Source organism: Macaca nemestrina, chromosome 15 (genome assembly GCF_043159975.1).
Source record: "Macaca nemestrina isolate mMacNem1 chromosome 15, mMacNem.hap1, whole genome shotgun sequence".
NCBI classification, from domain to species: Eukaryota; Metazoa; Chordata; class Mammalia; order Primates; family Cercopithecidae; genus Macaca; species Macaca nemestrina.
Genome location: NC_092139.1, coordinates 83264533 through 83279274, shown reverse-complemented (window position 1 = coordinate 83279274; position 14742 = coordinate 83264533). Strand labels below are relative to the sequence as shown.

General features: G+C 49.7%; 2 protein-coding genes across 10 annotated transcripts; one reads left to right on the top strand and one right to left on the bottom strand.

Annotated features, from left to right (window-relative positions):
- Positions 1-5395, bottom strand: LOC139358937 (uncharacterized). 9 transcript variants are annotated; one of them, XM_071080954.1, is made up of 5 exons: positions 5286-5395; positions 3556-3646; positions 2584-2776; positions 1981-2098; positions 1-341 (listed from the first exon to the last, which is right to left on the bottom strand). In XM_071080954.1, the coding sequence occupies exons 4-5, from the start codon at positions 2011-2013 to the stop codon at positions 135-137; spliced, it is 240 nt and encodes a 79-aa protein (XP_070937055.1). In that variant the 5' UTR covers positions 2014-2098; positions 2584-2776; positions 3556-3646; positions 5286-5395; the 3' UTR covers positions 1-134. The 9 variants fall into 9 exon arrangements, 4 of the variants coding, with proteins under 4 accessions (XP_070937055.1, XP_070937054.1, XP_070937053.1 ...); XR_011614418.1 differs by lacking the exon at positions 2584-2776 and having other exon boundaries at positions 513-2098; XR_011614416.1 differs by lacking the exon at positions 2584-2776 and having other exon boundaries at positions 1-658; positions 1009-2098.
- Positions 5396-5571: 176 nt separating this feature from the next.
- On the top strand, positions 5572-13769 carry LOC105465824 (tubulin alpha-3 chain). Its single transcript, XM_071079875.1, has 5 exons — positions 5572-5683; positions 7948-8170; positions 9118-9266; positions 9921-10601; positions 13387-13769. Exons 1-5 carry the CDS (start codon positions 5681-5683, stop codon positions 13681-13683), a joined length of 1353 nt encoding a protein of 450 aa, XP_070935976.1. The 5' UTR covers positions 5572-5680; the 3' UTR covers positions 13684-13769.
- Positions 13770-14742: the final 973 nt, after the last annotated feature.

The following is a 14742-nucleotide window of genomic DNA, read 5'->3' as shown; positions in this document are numbered from 1 at the left end:
TCAAAGACGTTTTATTAAGGTCATACAATATACCCCAGAGCTTAAAGTATAAAAATAAAAAAATGAAAAAGAGCTCAGTCAATACCATCGCTGAAACATCTAAACAGCTTCCTCTTTCTGAGCTTTGTGGATCTTCAGATCTCCTGCCACATCGTGTTGACTTTCTGCATGGACACCTCCATCTCCTCCTCCTTGTCCCACACCTTCTGCTTCTGGGAGCAGAGCTCTACCACCAGCTCACTGAGCTCCAACAAGTCCTGCCGGGCCAGCTTTTGCTGCTGATGGGCATCTTTGAGTTCTTTGGCCTGGGATTTCAATAACTCTGAGGCTTCAACCAATTGCTGAAAAAAAAAAAAAAATCACAATTATAGATGTTTTATGTTTGCTTAACAAAGGCCTGGAAGGTTTAGTCTTACACTATATTAAAGAGTTACAAGTGACAGCCAATGCTGGTTACACATTAAAGTCAAAGATTGGAGAAATCCCCTGCTTGGAAAAAGCCCTGTGCTCACCTCACCCCAGCCAGACAGGCAATGGGAAGACCACCTGGGCTCAGGTGCCGAGCACCAACCCCACACCAAGCAAGACCCTGCAACTGCATGGAGTTGCTTCCAGCAGGACAGCTCGTTCTGGAACGCCAACCTCTGCCTGATGTCCTCTACACAAGTGCAAAGGTGAATAAAGTATTTGGGCACTCAATCTAGTTACTTAAACATAAGCGGAAACAGAAACACACACACACACACACACACACACACACACACACACACACAAAGTACTTAAGATTTAAATCAGGCCAGGCACGGCGGGTCATGCTTGTAATCCCAAGACTTTGGGAGGCTTAGGAGAGAGGCTCACTTGAGCCCAAGAGTTCAAGACCAGTGCCTGGGCAAAATGGTGAGACCTCATCTCTTAAAAAAAATAAAAAGGAAAGAAAGAAAAGAAAATTAAGAAGAAAAAGATTTAAATCCAAGTCTCCCTCGGGTGGAGAGCCATAGCTGGACTTACCGTGAGATCAGCTGCACTGACAGCCCAACCTTACCACTTGCTGCCCTGATGACCCTGACCTCCCTGAAGCCGATCTACTCAGCAATCTGGCTGTTTAGTCGCGGTCACACCTGCTGGACTAAGACTGGAAGTGAGGAGACGTGGAGCAAGCTGGCAGGGCAGCCCCCCCACGGGGAGGAAAGGCCTCCCCAGGCCTCTCTGCCCGGCTCAGAGTTACTGTGACTACGTTAAGCAATGAGACGCCACACAGCCCACGCTGCAGTCCCAGACAAGTCCTGCAGGGGAATGACACCACAGATGATCTTAAGAAGCAATTTGGGTTTAAAATCTGGCACGTTTTAGAGGACAGATCACAAACTATAGGTCCAAGGACTTAAGTGAATAAATGAATGTATTTTAGAAAACAGAACCTAATTGTGTTATTACTATACTGGCATTTGAACATAAAGTTTCACATATCTTACTAAAAACCAAATGTATGAAGGAGTTATGGGGGAATTACCCACATTTTAACCAATGGTCTCTTTTGCAGCTCCATGTCATCACAAAGACACCCCTTCTAAGAGCAGGGGGGCATGGTGGAGAGAGAAGGGGGAGTCATTGGTGTCAGGCACAGCGTGTCACTGCAGATATCACAGACATGGTTCCTCATCAAAATTGGCAGGGGTGGAGGAGTTGCTGCTTACTTTGTGGGGTTGAACTGGAGAAGACAGATGACTGTGAAGTGGGTGCCTGCCGCAGGCAGGACGCTAGTAGGCAGCCATGACTGGGAGCCAAGCTCAGCCAGCTGACGCGAGCTATGCAGCAACCAGCTGGACCCTAGAACCAGGCTTGGCCCTGGTGTCCGGCATGCAGCAGGGACAGCCCATGAGCAGGAGTCCCAAAGAGGTCTTTAAACATCTGTATGAACTCAACCTCACAAAACTCTGCAAAGGCTCGTAAGCCTTTCTGACCCAGAACCGAGTCACCTACCTTGCGCAGGTCCTCATTCTCCTGTCGCACCATGCTGCCTCTCTGGACCCACCAGCTGCTGCATAAAATCTTGGCAAAGTGTCCTTTTCCTCAAGTTGTCACTCAAGCCTGTTTGAATCTGAGCAAAAGAGGAAATCATTTGTGCTCCTTTCTGCGTTGTGACTATATGTAAACTTTGTTAGCTGACTTACTGCAAGGATTTAATAATTGACAAGTTTTTTTTAGTACTGTATACTAAATAAAATACACAAGGTAGCAATACTTAGGGGCCAGAAATACTGTTTACTACAAGTCAGTTATGGAATCATAACTTACAGTAAAAATGGGCACATCCAAGACTCAATTTTTCTTTTGGCATTTACAGTCGAATAAATATTTTGTTGCTAATTTTCCACACTCTCTCTGGGAATATGTTACTTTTATGACCGGAAAAATAAATATTGCAGTCGTGTGGCATATAATGATGTTTCGGACAACATCAGACAGCATATATAACAGTGGTCCCATAAGATTATAATACCATATTTTTCTTGTAGCTTTTCTGTGTTTGGATACACAAATCCTTACTGTATAGGTCTGTAGCTGAGGGGCAATAGGCTGTACCATGTGGCCTAGGTGTGCAGTAGGCCGCTCCATCTAGGTTGGTCTAAGGACACTCTATGATGTTCTCACATCAACGAAATTGCCTGATGATTTCCGAGAACGTACCCCAGCCTCTGAGGGACGCATGACTGTACTGAAGAGCACCGTGTGATACGGGCTACAGCTGAGTTCTGTGCATGACGTGGTTGGAGCCCTGAGGAAGGGGAGAGCTGTGGACTGAACTGTGTTCCCCCCATTATTAGACACTGAAGCTCTAGTCCCCAATGTGACTGTATTTGGGGACAGGGACTATAAGGAGATGGTGAAGATTATGTGAGGTCATAAGGGTGGGCCCTGATCCAATAGGATTTGTGTCCTTATAAGAGACCAGGGAGCTTGAGCGCTGCCTTCCCCCACCCTGTGGGAGGACATAGTGAGAAGGTAGCTGTGTGCAAGCCAGGACAAGAGGCCTCTGGGACTTTTAGCCTCCAAAACTGTGAGAAACTAAAACTCTGTTGTTTAAGCCACTCAGTCAATGGTATTTTTTTTTAGGGCACCCGGAGCCAACTAAGATGGAAGGATTTACCCTCCTGGGGAGAAGAGGAGGGGGCTAGAGGCCTCCTTAAGTTTCCCTGGCTCTCCACAGAACGAACTCCCTGTCCCTCCTCCTTGTACCAAAACATCCTTCTAAGTGCAGACCTGATCGCACTGTTCAGAGGTCCCCAAAGCCCACAGAAAAGTCTCAATTCCCGGACCTCATGAGTCCCATCCCACTGGGGGAGCTCCCTCTCTCTTCTCTGCTCTCCTCTCAGGAGGGAAAGTTAAAGGCCTCCTTGACCACCCTCTAGGGAGATGCCATGATGGGGTGCTGAACCCTGGTGATGAGCTGGGGGAAAGCCAGCACGTCTCTTCTGGTGCCGTTCCCAGAACTGAATACATACTGTTAAGATGATCTTTAGGAATGGAAGAATCAAACTGGGAAGAATCACGTACCTGTAGTCCCAGCCTGCAAGGAAGGCTGAGGCAAGAGGATCACTTGAGTCCGGGGGTTTTGAGTCCTGCCTGGTCAACATGGTGAGAACCACTGTCCAAAAAATAAATGAATCAACAATAAATAAATAAATAAGGAAGAATCAGGTGACTGTTCCAGACTCCTTCGATATGAGTATTGTGTCCCCATTCTGCTCTTCCCAGGACAGGGCTGTGCCTTCCCCTTTCCCGGTGGCTGTAAACCCAGTCCTTCTCACTAAAGAAAAGAGAAAAGAAAAAGTGTTCAAAGCACTTTGAGTTACGTGAGGTGTGCAGAATGCATCAGGCCGAGAGAGACAGGAACGTGGGACTTCACATATTCAGTCAGTGTGTGACTTCAGGAGCACACTGCATACCCATGCCCCAGCGATTGTTTAAAGGCATTTTGTTCCTGATTAGCTTTATCTTCCTGCTACTGGAATTTGTGATACGAAAGACAATACAGAGCCAATAAACAGTTTATGTTATTTTAATATACATTCCTCTGGCCAGGCCAGCCAAGGTGGGAGGCTAGAGTTCAAGACCAGCCTCAGGCCAGGAGTTCAAGACCAGGCTGGGCAACACAGCAAGACTCCGTCTGGAGTTCAAGACCAGCCTTCAGGCCAGGAGTTCAAGACCAGGCTGGGCAACACAGCAAGACTCCATCTCTATTTTTAAAATTCTTGGTAAACAATTTAGAAACTGCCCCTTCTTTTCCTTTAAAAACCCATTTGTAACTGCTGCTAATTACAGTGTATATTAAGGCAACTTGCATCTCCAGGGTTGCAATTCTCAAACTTGGCCCAAATAAACTGTTTTTTGTTTTTTTTTTTTTGAGACGGAGTCTCCCTCTGTCACCCAGGCTGGAGTGCGGTGGCACAATCTCGGCTCAGTGCAACCTCCACCTCCCAGATTCAAGCGATTCTTGTGCCTCAGCCTCCCAAGTAGCTGGGATTACAGGAACCCACCAACATGCCCGGCTAATTTTATTATGTTTTTATTTTTTGTAGAAACGGGGGCAGGGCGGGTCTCACCACCTAGACCAGGCTGGTTGCAAACTCCTGACCTCAAGCAATCCTCCCGCGGAGGCCTCCCAAAGCACTGGAATTACAGGCCTAAGCCACTGCACCTGGCCCAACCTCTCCACCTATATTAATTTTACCTCTGCTTCTTCCTTTTTTATAATTTTTTGTTTTTTTGTTTTTTTTGAGACGGAGGCTCGCCCAGGATGCAGTACGATCTCAGCTCACTGCAACCTCTGCCTCCTGGGTTCACACAATTCCCCTGCCCCAGCCTCGCGAGTAGCTGGGATTACAGGCGCGCCCACCATGCCCGGCTAGTTTTTGTATTTTTAGTAGAGATGGGATTTCACCACGTTGGCCAGGCTGGTCTCGAACTCATGACCTCAGGTGATCTACCCGCCTCTGCCTCCTAAGTGATGGGATTACAGGCGTGAGCCACCGAGACCCACCCACTTTTTCCTTTCAGATCACAAAAGTGATCGAATCCCGCCACTTCCCGGGTGCCGGGTGGGAAGGTGGGGTGATTGTAGTGCTGCTGAGAGTTGGGTAGATGCCCGGAAGGCCTCTCAAAGGCAGCCCTGTTTGCAAAGATCTGAATAAGGCACCTCCAGAGGAGCCAGCCTGGGGCAACTGGGGAGGAGGCAGCGGCACAAGTTCGTGGTCAAGCCACTGCCAGGCTGAGAGCTTACTTACAAAGCAATGTTCCTTGACCCACAAAGGCGCAGTAGCTGCTCCAACCCAGCTCAGGGGACCCCCAGAAACGTCTCAGCCCATGCACTGCCCTCTGACCGCGCGACCTTCCCGCCACTCCTGCATCCAATCAGAGGGCCCCCTCTGAGCCTGCTGCCTTCCCGCCAATCCTGCATCCAATCAGAGGGCGTCCCCACTACGTTTATTGAGCAACAGCCAACTGAAACTGGGATCGAAGCCTTGGCCCGCCTCCCCAGAGCTCTGGACCAATGGTGGCCTGGCACCAGCGGGCCAATCCCAGACAGCGTGCGGTGGGAGGCTGTAGTTGGACGTGTGCAGCTGCAGCGGCCGTTTCTGTCGGGTAGTAGCGTTGGACTGCAGCAGCGGCGGAGCTCAACATGGTAAGGCCTGGTCACTCCTGACCCGCAGACGTCCAGGCTGGAGGGTAGACGAAGTTGGCCTCTTAAGGTGGCTGGACGGAGGGATGCTGTTGCGGGTGCAGAGAGGAGGCCAGAGAAGGACGCGGGGCCCAGGGCGGGACACGGGGTCGTCTACTGGGTCTGCAGGCTCCAGGGCAGGGACGGCAGCTTTTGTTTTAGAGGAAGCTGCCGGCCTTGAGTCGGTGGACGGGGAGCATTGACGGTGTCCCGTCCCCCAGAGAGCAAACAGTGGGGTCACCTCCTGAACACAAGAGGGCGCTGCTCCTGCTTTCCGGTCTCCAAACGTCTCAGTGCTACTGGAAACCACTGAGGAACCCCAGGAGCCTTAGCTGATGGAGGCTGGGGCTGTGGACATTGGTCAGATCAGGAATTAAAGCTCAGACGCTGCTAAAACATTGCCTCATTCACCTAAAAGCAACACGGTGGGTGGGCGCGGTGGCTCACGCCTGGAATCCCAGCCCTTGGCGAGGTGGAGGCGGGGGATCCCCTGAGGTCAGGGGCTCTGCACCAGCCTGGCCAATATGGCGAAAACCCTTCTCTACTAAAAATACAAAAATTCCCAGGGTGGTGGCCTGGATCTGTGGTTCCAGCTACTCGGGAGGCTGAGGTGGGAAGGTCAGCTGAGCCCAGGACTGACTTCCAGGCTGCAGTGAGTCACGGTGGTGCCACTGCACTCCAGCTTGGGTGACAAAACACACACCCTGCCTCAAAAAAAAAAAAAAAAAAAAAACAAAACCACCAACACATTCACATAAAGAACAGATTTGTAAGTCCCAAGTCTGAATAGCTATGGCCGTGGTCTGTCAAGTATCTGTTGTTTTTTTTTTTGAGACGGCTCAACAGCTCTGTTGCCCAGGCTGGAGCACAGTTGCAGGATCACGGCTCACTGCAATCTTGAACCCCTGAGCTCCAGTGATCCTCCTGCCTCAGCCTCCTGAATAACTGGGACTACAGGTGTGTGCCACCACACCTGGCTAATGTTTAAATTTTTCGGCTGGGTGCGGTGGCTCATGCCTGTAATCCCAGCACTTTGGGAGGCCGAGGCGAGCATATCACAAGGTCAGGAGCTCAAGACTATCCTGGCTAACACGGTGAAACCCCGTCTCTACTAAAAATACAAAAAATTAGCTGGGCATAGTGGTCCGTAGTCCCAGCTACTTGGGAGGCTGAGGCAGGAGAATTGCTTGAACCTGGGAGGCAGAGGCTGCAGTGAGCTGAGATTGTGCTACTACACTCCAGCCTGGGTGACAGAGTGAGACTCTTGTTTCAAAAAAATAATAATTTTTTTTTCATAGTTGCCCAGGCTAGTCTCAAACTGGTCCCAAGCGATCTCAGCTCAGCCTCCCAGGGTGCTGGAATTACAGGCATGAGCCACCACACCCGGCTTGGCAGGGTTTAAAGAAACCACCAAAGGACAGTGCAGTGTCCCAGCACTGATGACGTCTGGGAGCCATTACACTCCTAGGCCTCAAGGGATGGAGAGGAGGGAGTGCTTACAAAAACTTGAGAGGGTAACTTTATGAAGAGGGCCACCTGCCAAAAGTGTGGCCTTGATGGAGGGATTTGGATCACCCATGAAAGCTGAGCAGGAAGGGGCCAAGGGGAGAGTACCCTGATGCCTCCTCCAGCCTCCTGGTCTCCTGCTGCTGCCTGTCATTGAACAAACCAGCACGAAGCTAGAGGGCAAGATAGGCCTCTGACACTGTCCTCATGGGTCAGCCTCTGGGAGCAAAGAGCAGGTGGTGAATGATGGAGGGTAGATCTGGGGGGGCAGAGAGAGGACACATACTGAACACCTGGGCTTGGACCACAGTGACCTGGGACCTAGTCTCTATTTCTTTACCCAACCCAATTACCTTATCCTTTGATCAGGACATAATCAAAAACTGCTGTGTACTCTTCAGAGCATTACTGTGACTGGCTATAATGTGGGGTTGATTATTGGCATTGCATGGCTTCCAAGTTTTAAAATAATCGAATTTTTGTGTAGTGGCAAACGTTAGGTTCTAGGGCTACCTCTGGAACTTAGCAGCTAGGATGGTTTAGAGCAAGTAAGTTTTCACAGGGATTAAGGGGTTAGTCACCTAACCCTCCTAGGAAATATCAATTGTGAAAGCACTAGATACTGAAGCACTATACAAATATTAAATTAGAATATTTTGCATGCCATATAGCTTCAAGTTGCCTTGAAATGAACGGGTCTACATTTATGTTCCGGTTCACAGCGCGAGTGTATCTCTATCCACGTGGGGCAGGCAGGTGTCCAGATCGGCAATGCCTGCTGGGAACTGTACTGCCTTGAACATGGAATTCAGCCCGATGGTCAGATGCCAAGTGATAAAACCATTGGTGGCGGGGACGACTCCTTCAACACGTTCTTCAGTGAGACTGGGGCTGGCAAGCACGTGCCCAGAGCAGTGTTTGTGGACCTGGAGCCCACTGTGGTTGGTAGGTGCTCGGGCCCTGGATGGCAGCTTTCCTGGGAGGGTGGGAGAGCATCATCGGTAAAGCCCCATGTGGGCTCCTTTGAATCCTCCTGCAGAAGGTATGAGATAGACAAGCATATGCCCATGGTGTTGTTAAGAGAGAAACGGAAAGGTTCATGATTAAAGTGTCTGTGAGACTCGGCTCCTCATTTAGGAAAACCTGACCTACAGGGAAAAGCTGCTTTGGCAGCAATAAGATGGGCTGTGGAGACATTCCCTCTGGCTGCCTCAGCCCTGCTCAAGTGGCTCTGCCTGCAGGGCACAGTGGCATTGGTTCCATCCTAAATGCTGTGCACTCTCTTATGCTGGTGCACAAGAGTCTTGACCTGCATCATAGGCATAGAAGGTTAAGTACAGCACAGTCATTTGCTTCCTCCAGATTAGCAGCCCAAGGTAGTTTCCAAGAAGAACTGCAAAGAGACAGCCCCTTTCAGTGGCCCCATATGAGATGACAGTGTCACCTGAAAGCCTGTGGGGCCCAGGCCACACAGGGTGCCCTGATGGGACTGCTGCAGAAGTCACATTGACCTGGTGACTTCCCAGTTTGTAAGAGTTTTAACTTACAGCTTTTGATGTAGCTACATGTAGGAAAGAATTATGTACCTGTACAGTTACCTGTGTGTGGGTGTTACAGCTTATTTCCCTTCACTGGGAACTGGTAGTGCTGACATTTGTACTGCAAGCTGAGTTTAACTTCCTAGAGTCATAAATTGCAGTTTGATTATCACACATTTGCACTTTGGTTATCACACAGAGACATTTCCTACCAGACACTGCCACTGTTGAGCTACAACATGTAGGTCATGTACTTTGAACAGCATGTACGTTGTAGAAGTGAACAGTCCTGGAATGTGTTCATCTTGGTGAGTACAGGCCTTAAAGATTCACAGTACATTCGGTCTCTTGTAGATGAAGTGCGCACAGGAACCTACAGGCAGCTCTTCCACCCAGAGCAGCTGATTACCGGGAAGGAAGATGCGGCCAATAATTACGCCAGAGGCCATTACACCATTGGCAAGGAGATTGTCGACCTGGTCCTGGACCGGATCCGCAAACTGGTAAGAAGAGAAGGCTTCCTGTGACCATTGTCCTGCACAGGAGGGTAGATCTTGGATTGTGAAGGGGAGGTCATTTTGTCACAACTTAGACCAGCACTTTGGCCGGATCTGGTGACTCACACCTGTAATCCCAACACTTTGGGAGACCAAGGTGGGCAGTCACCTGAAGTCAAGAGTTTGAGACCAGCCTGGCCAACATGGTGAAACCCTATCTTTACTAAAAATACACAGATTAGTCAGGCATGGTGGTACCTGCCTGTAGTCCCAGCTACTCAGGAAGCTGAGGCAGGAGAATGGCTTGAGCCCAGGAGACAGAGGTTGCACTGAGCCAAGCTCATGGCATTGCACTCCAGCCGGGGCAACAGAGTGAGACTCTATCTCAAAAAAAAAAAAAAAGAAAAAGGAAAAAAAAAAAACTTAGACCAGCATCTTGAGTCCGATTGAGTCTGCAGTGGTCTTAGTCTGAAGCATGCATGGTGATTTGTCTGTAGATCTTTGTCTGCTTTTCTTTGCTTCAGAGTGTACTGCGTGTTTATTATGGATGATTTCAATCCATATCAAGTCTTCAGAGGCAAAGAGAAGTGGCCCTGGCTTGGTGGAGGTTGGTGGTGTGGCTTCCACGGGCATTGGCTCACGTTGTCTGGTTTCTCTCAGGCGGATCTGTGCACGGGACTGCAGGGCTTCCTCATCTTCCACAGCTTCGGGGGCGGCACTGGCTCTGGGTTTGCATCTCTGCTCATGGAGCGGCTCTCGGTGGACTACGGGAAGAAGTCCAAGCTAGAGTTTGCCATTTACCCAGCCCCCCAGGTCTCCACGGCCGTGGTGGAACCCTACAACTCCATCCTGACCACCCACACGACCCTAGAACATTCTGACTGCGCCTTCATGGTCGACAATGAAGCCATCTATGACATATGTCGGCGCAACCTGGACATTGAGCGTCCCACGTACACCAACCTTAATCGTCTGATTGGGCAGATCGTGTCCTCCATCACAGCCTCTCTGCGATTTGATGGGGCCTTGAATGTGGACTTGACGGAATTCCAGACCAACCTAGTGCCGTATCCCCGCATCCACTTCCCCCTGGCCACCTACGCCCCAGTCATCTCAGCCGAGAAGGCCTACCATGAGCAGCTGTCCGTGGCCGAGATCACCAATGCCTGCTTCGAGCCAGCCAATCAGATGGTCAAGTGTGACCCTCGCCATGGCAAGTACATGGCATGCTGCATGTTGTACAGGGGGGATGTGGTCCCCAAAGATGTCAACGCGGCCATCGCCACCATCAAGACCAAGCGCACCATCCAGTTTGTGGATTGGTGCCCAACTGGATTTAAGGTATGACTGGGTAGTGTGGAATTCTTGTATCTTTCAGCAAGCAACAGACACACAGAGTAAGGCTGCCCCTGAAGGCCCGCATCCTTTGAGGAAACTACCCCCGTTCCATGGGCTAGGCGCATGGGCATAAATTAGTGAACCAGAGTGATAATTAATTCAGTGATGTCTTTTTTTTTTTTTTTTTTTTGAGGTAGAGTCTAGCTTTGTGTCCCAGACTGGAGTGCAGTGGTGTGATTTGAGCTCATTGCAGTCTCCATCGGCTTCCCAAGTAGCTGGAATTACAGGCACCCACCACCACGCCTGGTTACTTTTTATGTTTTTAGTAGAAACAGGATTTTGCCATGTTGGCCAGGCTGGTCTTGAACTCCTGACCTCAGGTGATCCACCCACCTCGGCCACCCAAAGTGCTGGGGTTAGAGGCGTGAGCCACCGCGCCTGGCCCAGCAATGTCTTTTGAACTCTCTGAGTCATTATACTACATATCTGTGATGAACTTTACTTACTTATTTTGTTGTTGTTGTTGTTGAGAAGGCTGGAGTGCAGTGGTGTGATCTCGGCTCACTGCAACCTCTGCCTCCCAGGCTCAAGTGATTCTCTCACCTCAGCCTCCTGAGTAGCTGGGACCACAGGCATGCACCACCGCACCCAGCTAATTTTTGTGTATTTAGTAAAGGGATTTCACCATGTTGGCCAGACTGGTCTCAAATTCCTGGCCTTAAGTGATCTGATCGCCTTAGCTCCCAAAATGCTGGGATTATGGGCATGAGCCACTGTGCTTGAACCTATTTATTTACTTTTTTGAGACAGAATCCCACTCTGTCAACCAGGTTGAAGTGCAGTGTGGTGATCACAGCTCTCCAATAAAAATACAAAAATTGGTTGGGCATGGTGACCCATGCCTTTAATCCAGCACTTTGGGAGGCCGAGGCAGGCGGATCACCTGAGGTCAGGAGTTTGACACCAGCCTGGCCAACAGGGCAAAACCCCATCTCTACTAAAAATACAAAAATTAGCCAAGTATGGTGGTGGGCACCTGTAATTCCAGCTACTCAGGAGGCTGAGGCAGGAGAATCACTGGGACCCAGGAGGTGGAGGTTGCAGTGAGAAGATATCACCTGACTGTACTCCAACATAGGTGACAGTACAAGACTCTGTCTCAAAAAAAAAAAAGAAAAAAAAGACAAGATCGTAAAAATTCTAGGCCTTACAGGTCACACAACCACTGTCATGCCTACCCCACTCTGCTGTTGGATAGCAAAATCAATCTACAAATGAAGGAGTGTGGTGGCTATGGTGGCTATGTTCAGACAAGAACTTCCAAAATTAGGTGGCTAGTCCAGCAGCTGTGCTAACCCCTGAAGGAGAGGAAGAGATACTCACAGTAGGAAATCCCAGTCAGAGCTGACTGCAGTGGTCTCTCCCGACAGAGGTGGTGGGGGTCTAAGCCAGAGGCAGCAGGGAAAGCACAGCACAAGGACGCACAGGCTCAACAGAGAAATGCTACAAGATTTAGTAACCAACTACTGATAAAGCTGAAAGAGGACAGCAAGGTTACTTTTGTGTCAGTGGAAAGTGGGGACAGATTTTGTGTCTGAGGCAAACCCAGGCCAAAATTACTAGACTTCCCAGAAGAGAAATAAAGACATTGCTGGTTTTTTTGTTTTTTGTTTTTTTTTTGAGACGGAGTCTCACTCTGTCACCCAGGTTGGAGTGCAGTGAAGCGATCTTGGTTCACTGCAAGCTCCTCCTCCTGGGTTCACGCCATTCTCCCACCTCAGCCTCCTGAGTAGCTGGGACTACAGGCGCCCACCACCACACCTGGCTAATTTTATTTTTGTATTTTTAGTAGAGATGGGGTTTCACCGTGTTAGCCAGTATGGTCTCGATCTCCTGACCTTGTGATCTGCCCACCTCAGCCTCCCAAAGTGTTGGGATTACAGGCGTGATCCACCATGCCTGGCCTTTTATTTTTTATTTTTTGGAGACAGGGTCTTGCTCTGTCACCCAGGCAGTGGTGAGATCTCAGCTCATTGGAACCTCTGCCCTCCAGGCTCAGGCGATCCTCCCACCTCAGCCTCCTGAGTATCTGGGACCACAGGTGCATGAGATCATGCTCAGCTAATTTTTTGTATTTTTGGTAGAGACAGGGTCATGCCATGTTGCCCAGGCTGGTCTTGAACTCCTGAGTTCAAGCAGTGGATGATCTTGGCCTCCCAAAGAGCTGGGATAATGGGTGTGAGCCACTGTAACTGTTGCTGTTTTCATCACAAAAAAATCATTCTTTTTTAAATCAAACCCTTCATGAGACAGTGGAGTGGAGGATGTAGTGAAGCAGTTTATAGTAATGCCCAAGTTAAAGTAAATATATACACCACCTACAAGATTCCCCAAAATGCCCATGAAAGTCCTACTAAGTTCAACCTGCCTTTTCCACATGAATTCTACCACCTAAGAAAGGGGCACAGAAATCCTTTAGAAAATACTTTATTCTAAAAAAAAAAAAAAAAAAAAGCTGGGTATGCTGCATCATGCCTGTAATCCTAGCACTTTGGGAGGCTGGGGCGGGTGGATCGATTGAGCCCAGGAGTTTGAGGCCAGCCTGGGAAACATATGTTGTCTGAAACTGTCACCCTGCCTGGCACAGAGAAGGGCTTAGTGACATTTGTGCGGTGAACTGAGAATTCTCCTGTTCACCTACAGGGCGTCTTCTGTTTGAGGAAAAGTAGCCACCATTTCTAGGTTTGATATAAGCTTCACAGACTGCTTTCTTCCCCTTCTCCGGCAGGTGGGCATTAACTACCAGCCCCCTACGGTGGTCCCTGGGGGAGACCTGGCCAAGGTGCAGCGGGCTGTGTGCATGCTGAGCAACACCACGGCCATCGCGGAGGCCTGGGCTCGCCTGGACCATAAGTTCGATCTCATGTATGCCAAGCGGGCCTTTGTGCACTGGTACGTGGGAGAAGGCATGGAGGAGGGGGAGTTCTCCGAGGCCCGTGAGGATCTGGCAGCTCTGGAGAAGGATTATGAAGAGGTGGGCGTGGATTCCGTGGAAGCTGAGGCTGAGGAAGGTGAAGAATACTGAGGGGAGGGTGTGTTGGTTTCTCCACTGCCACCCCCAGCATGGCTGCTTTCAAGTTCTTTGCAATTAAAGGTTCTGTATAAAACCAATGCCTCTGTATGTCATGCTGCTTAGCTCTGCCTGCAAGAGCACGTGGGACCCCCAGAGCCTGCATGGACAGCGGTGGGGTGCCAGCCTGCCCTGCTGGCGTGGGGTTGGGTGCAGCGGGATGGTACATACTTAAGGAGCTGCCACAGAACTTGACACAGAAAACTGTTTCTTCAAAGCCAAGTGTTCAGTGTATAGATTTCCTAAATTCTAGGAAAGCAGAGTCAGGGTTTTCAACTGAATTTGCAATTTTGAGGGCTTCTCTATTGATGGGTGATGCTGGCTAAAAAAAAGAGCCTAGAAGTGGAGTGTTTAAATCTGAGGTCTGTGGATGGGGCTTGTCCATGAAATCCCTAAAGCTGTGGGTCAGATGTGTAAGGTCAGGACATTTTATAAGGGGGAAAAAGCGTTACTGTGTCTTGCACAGCATTCGTGACCCACAGAAGGTCACAACACACCCCACCCAGCCTTCCACAGAAACCTGGAAGACAGTATTTGCCCTCTGTGCACACACATGGCCACCCGGCCCCTCTTCCCTGACCGTCAATCAATGGTCTTGGTAGAAAACCTCCCACTTTCACTTCAAGTGAAGCTTTGCTGACGTCTTTATAAAAGACTTGCCAATCCAGATGCCTTTTCTCAGAACCCAAATCAGGGCCAGGAAGTTGACCCATGGTGAAGGGGCCTGGTTAATTCAGCTGTAGCATGACCTCAGCTGTGGCACAAAACCTCATTCTAAGTTAGTGCCTTAATATAATAAAAAAATGGTAGAGATTGTCTGACCTGGATGCTCTGCATCTCGGAAAGGTGTATCATCAACTGAAGGAGACAACATGTAGCCTTTGCTGGGGACAGTGATGTGACAAGTCTCTGCCCCATCCGAGGTGCTGCTCCGTGTTGGGCTCTTCCCACGCTTGCACCCCTTGGGCAGCCTGGTAGTGCTGGGCAGGTGGGGCATCCTCTGGCTGGATCCTT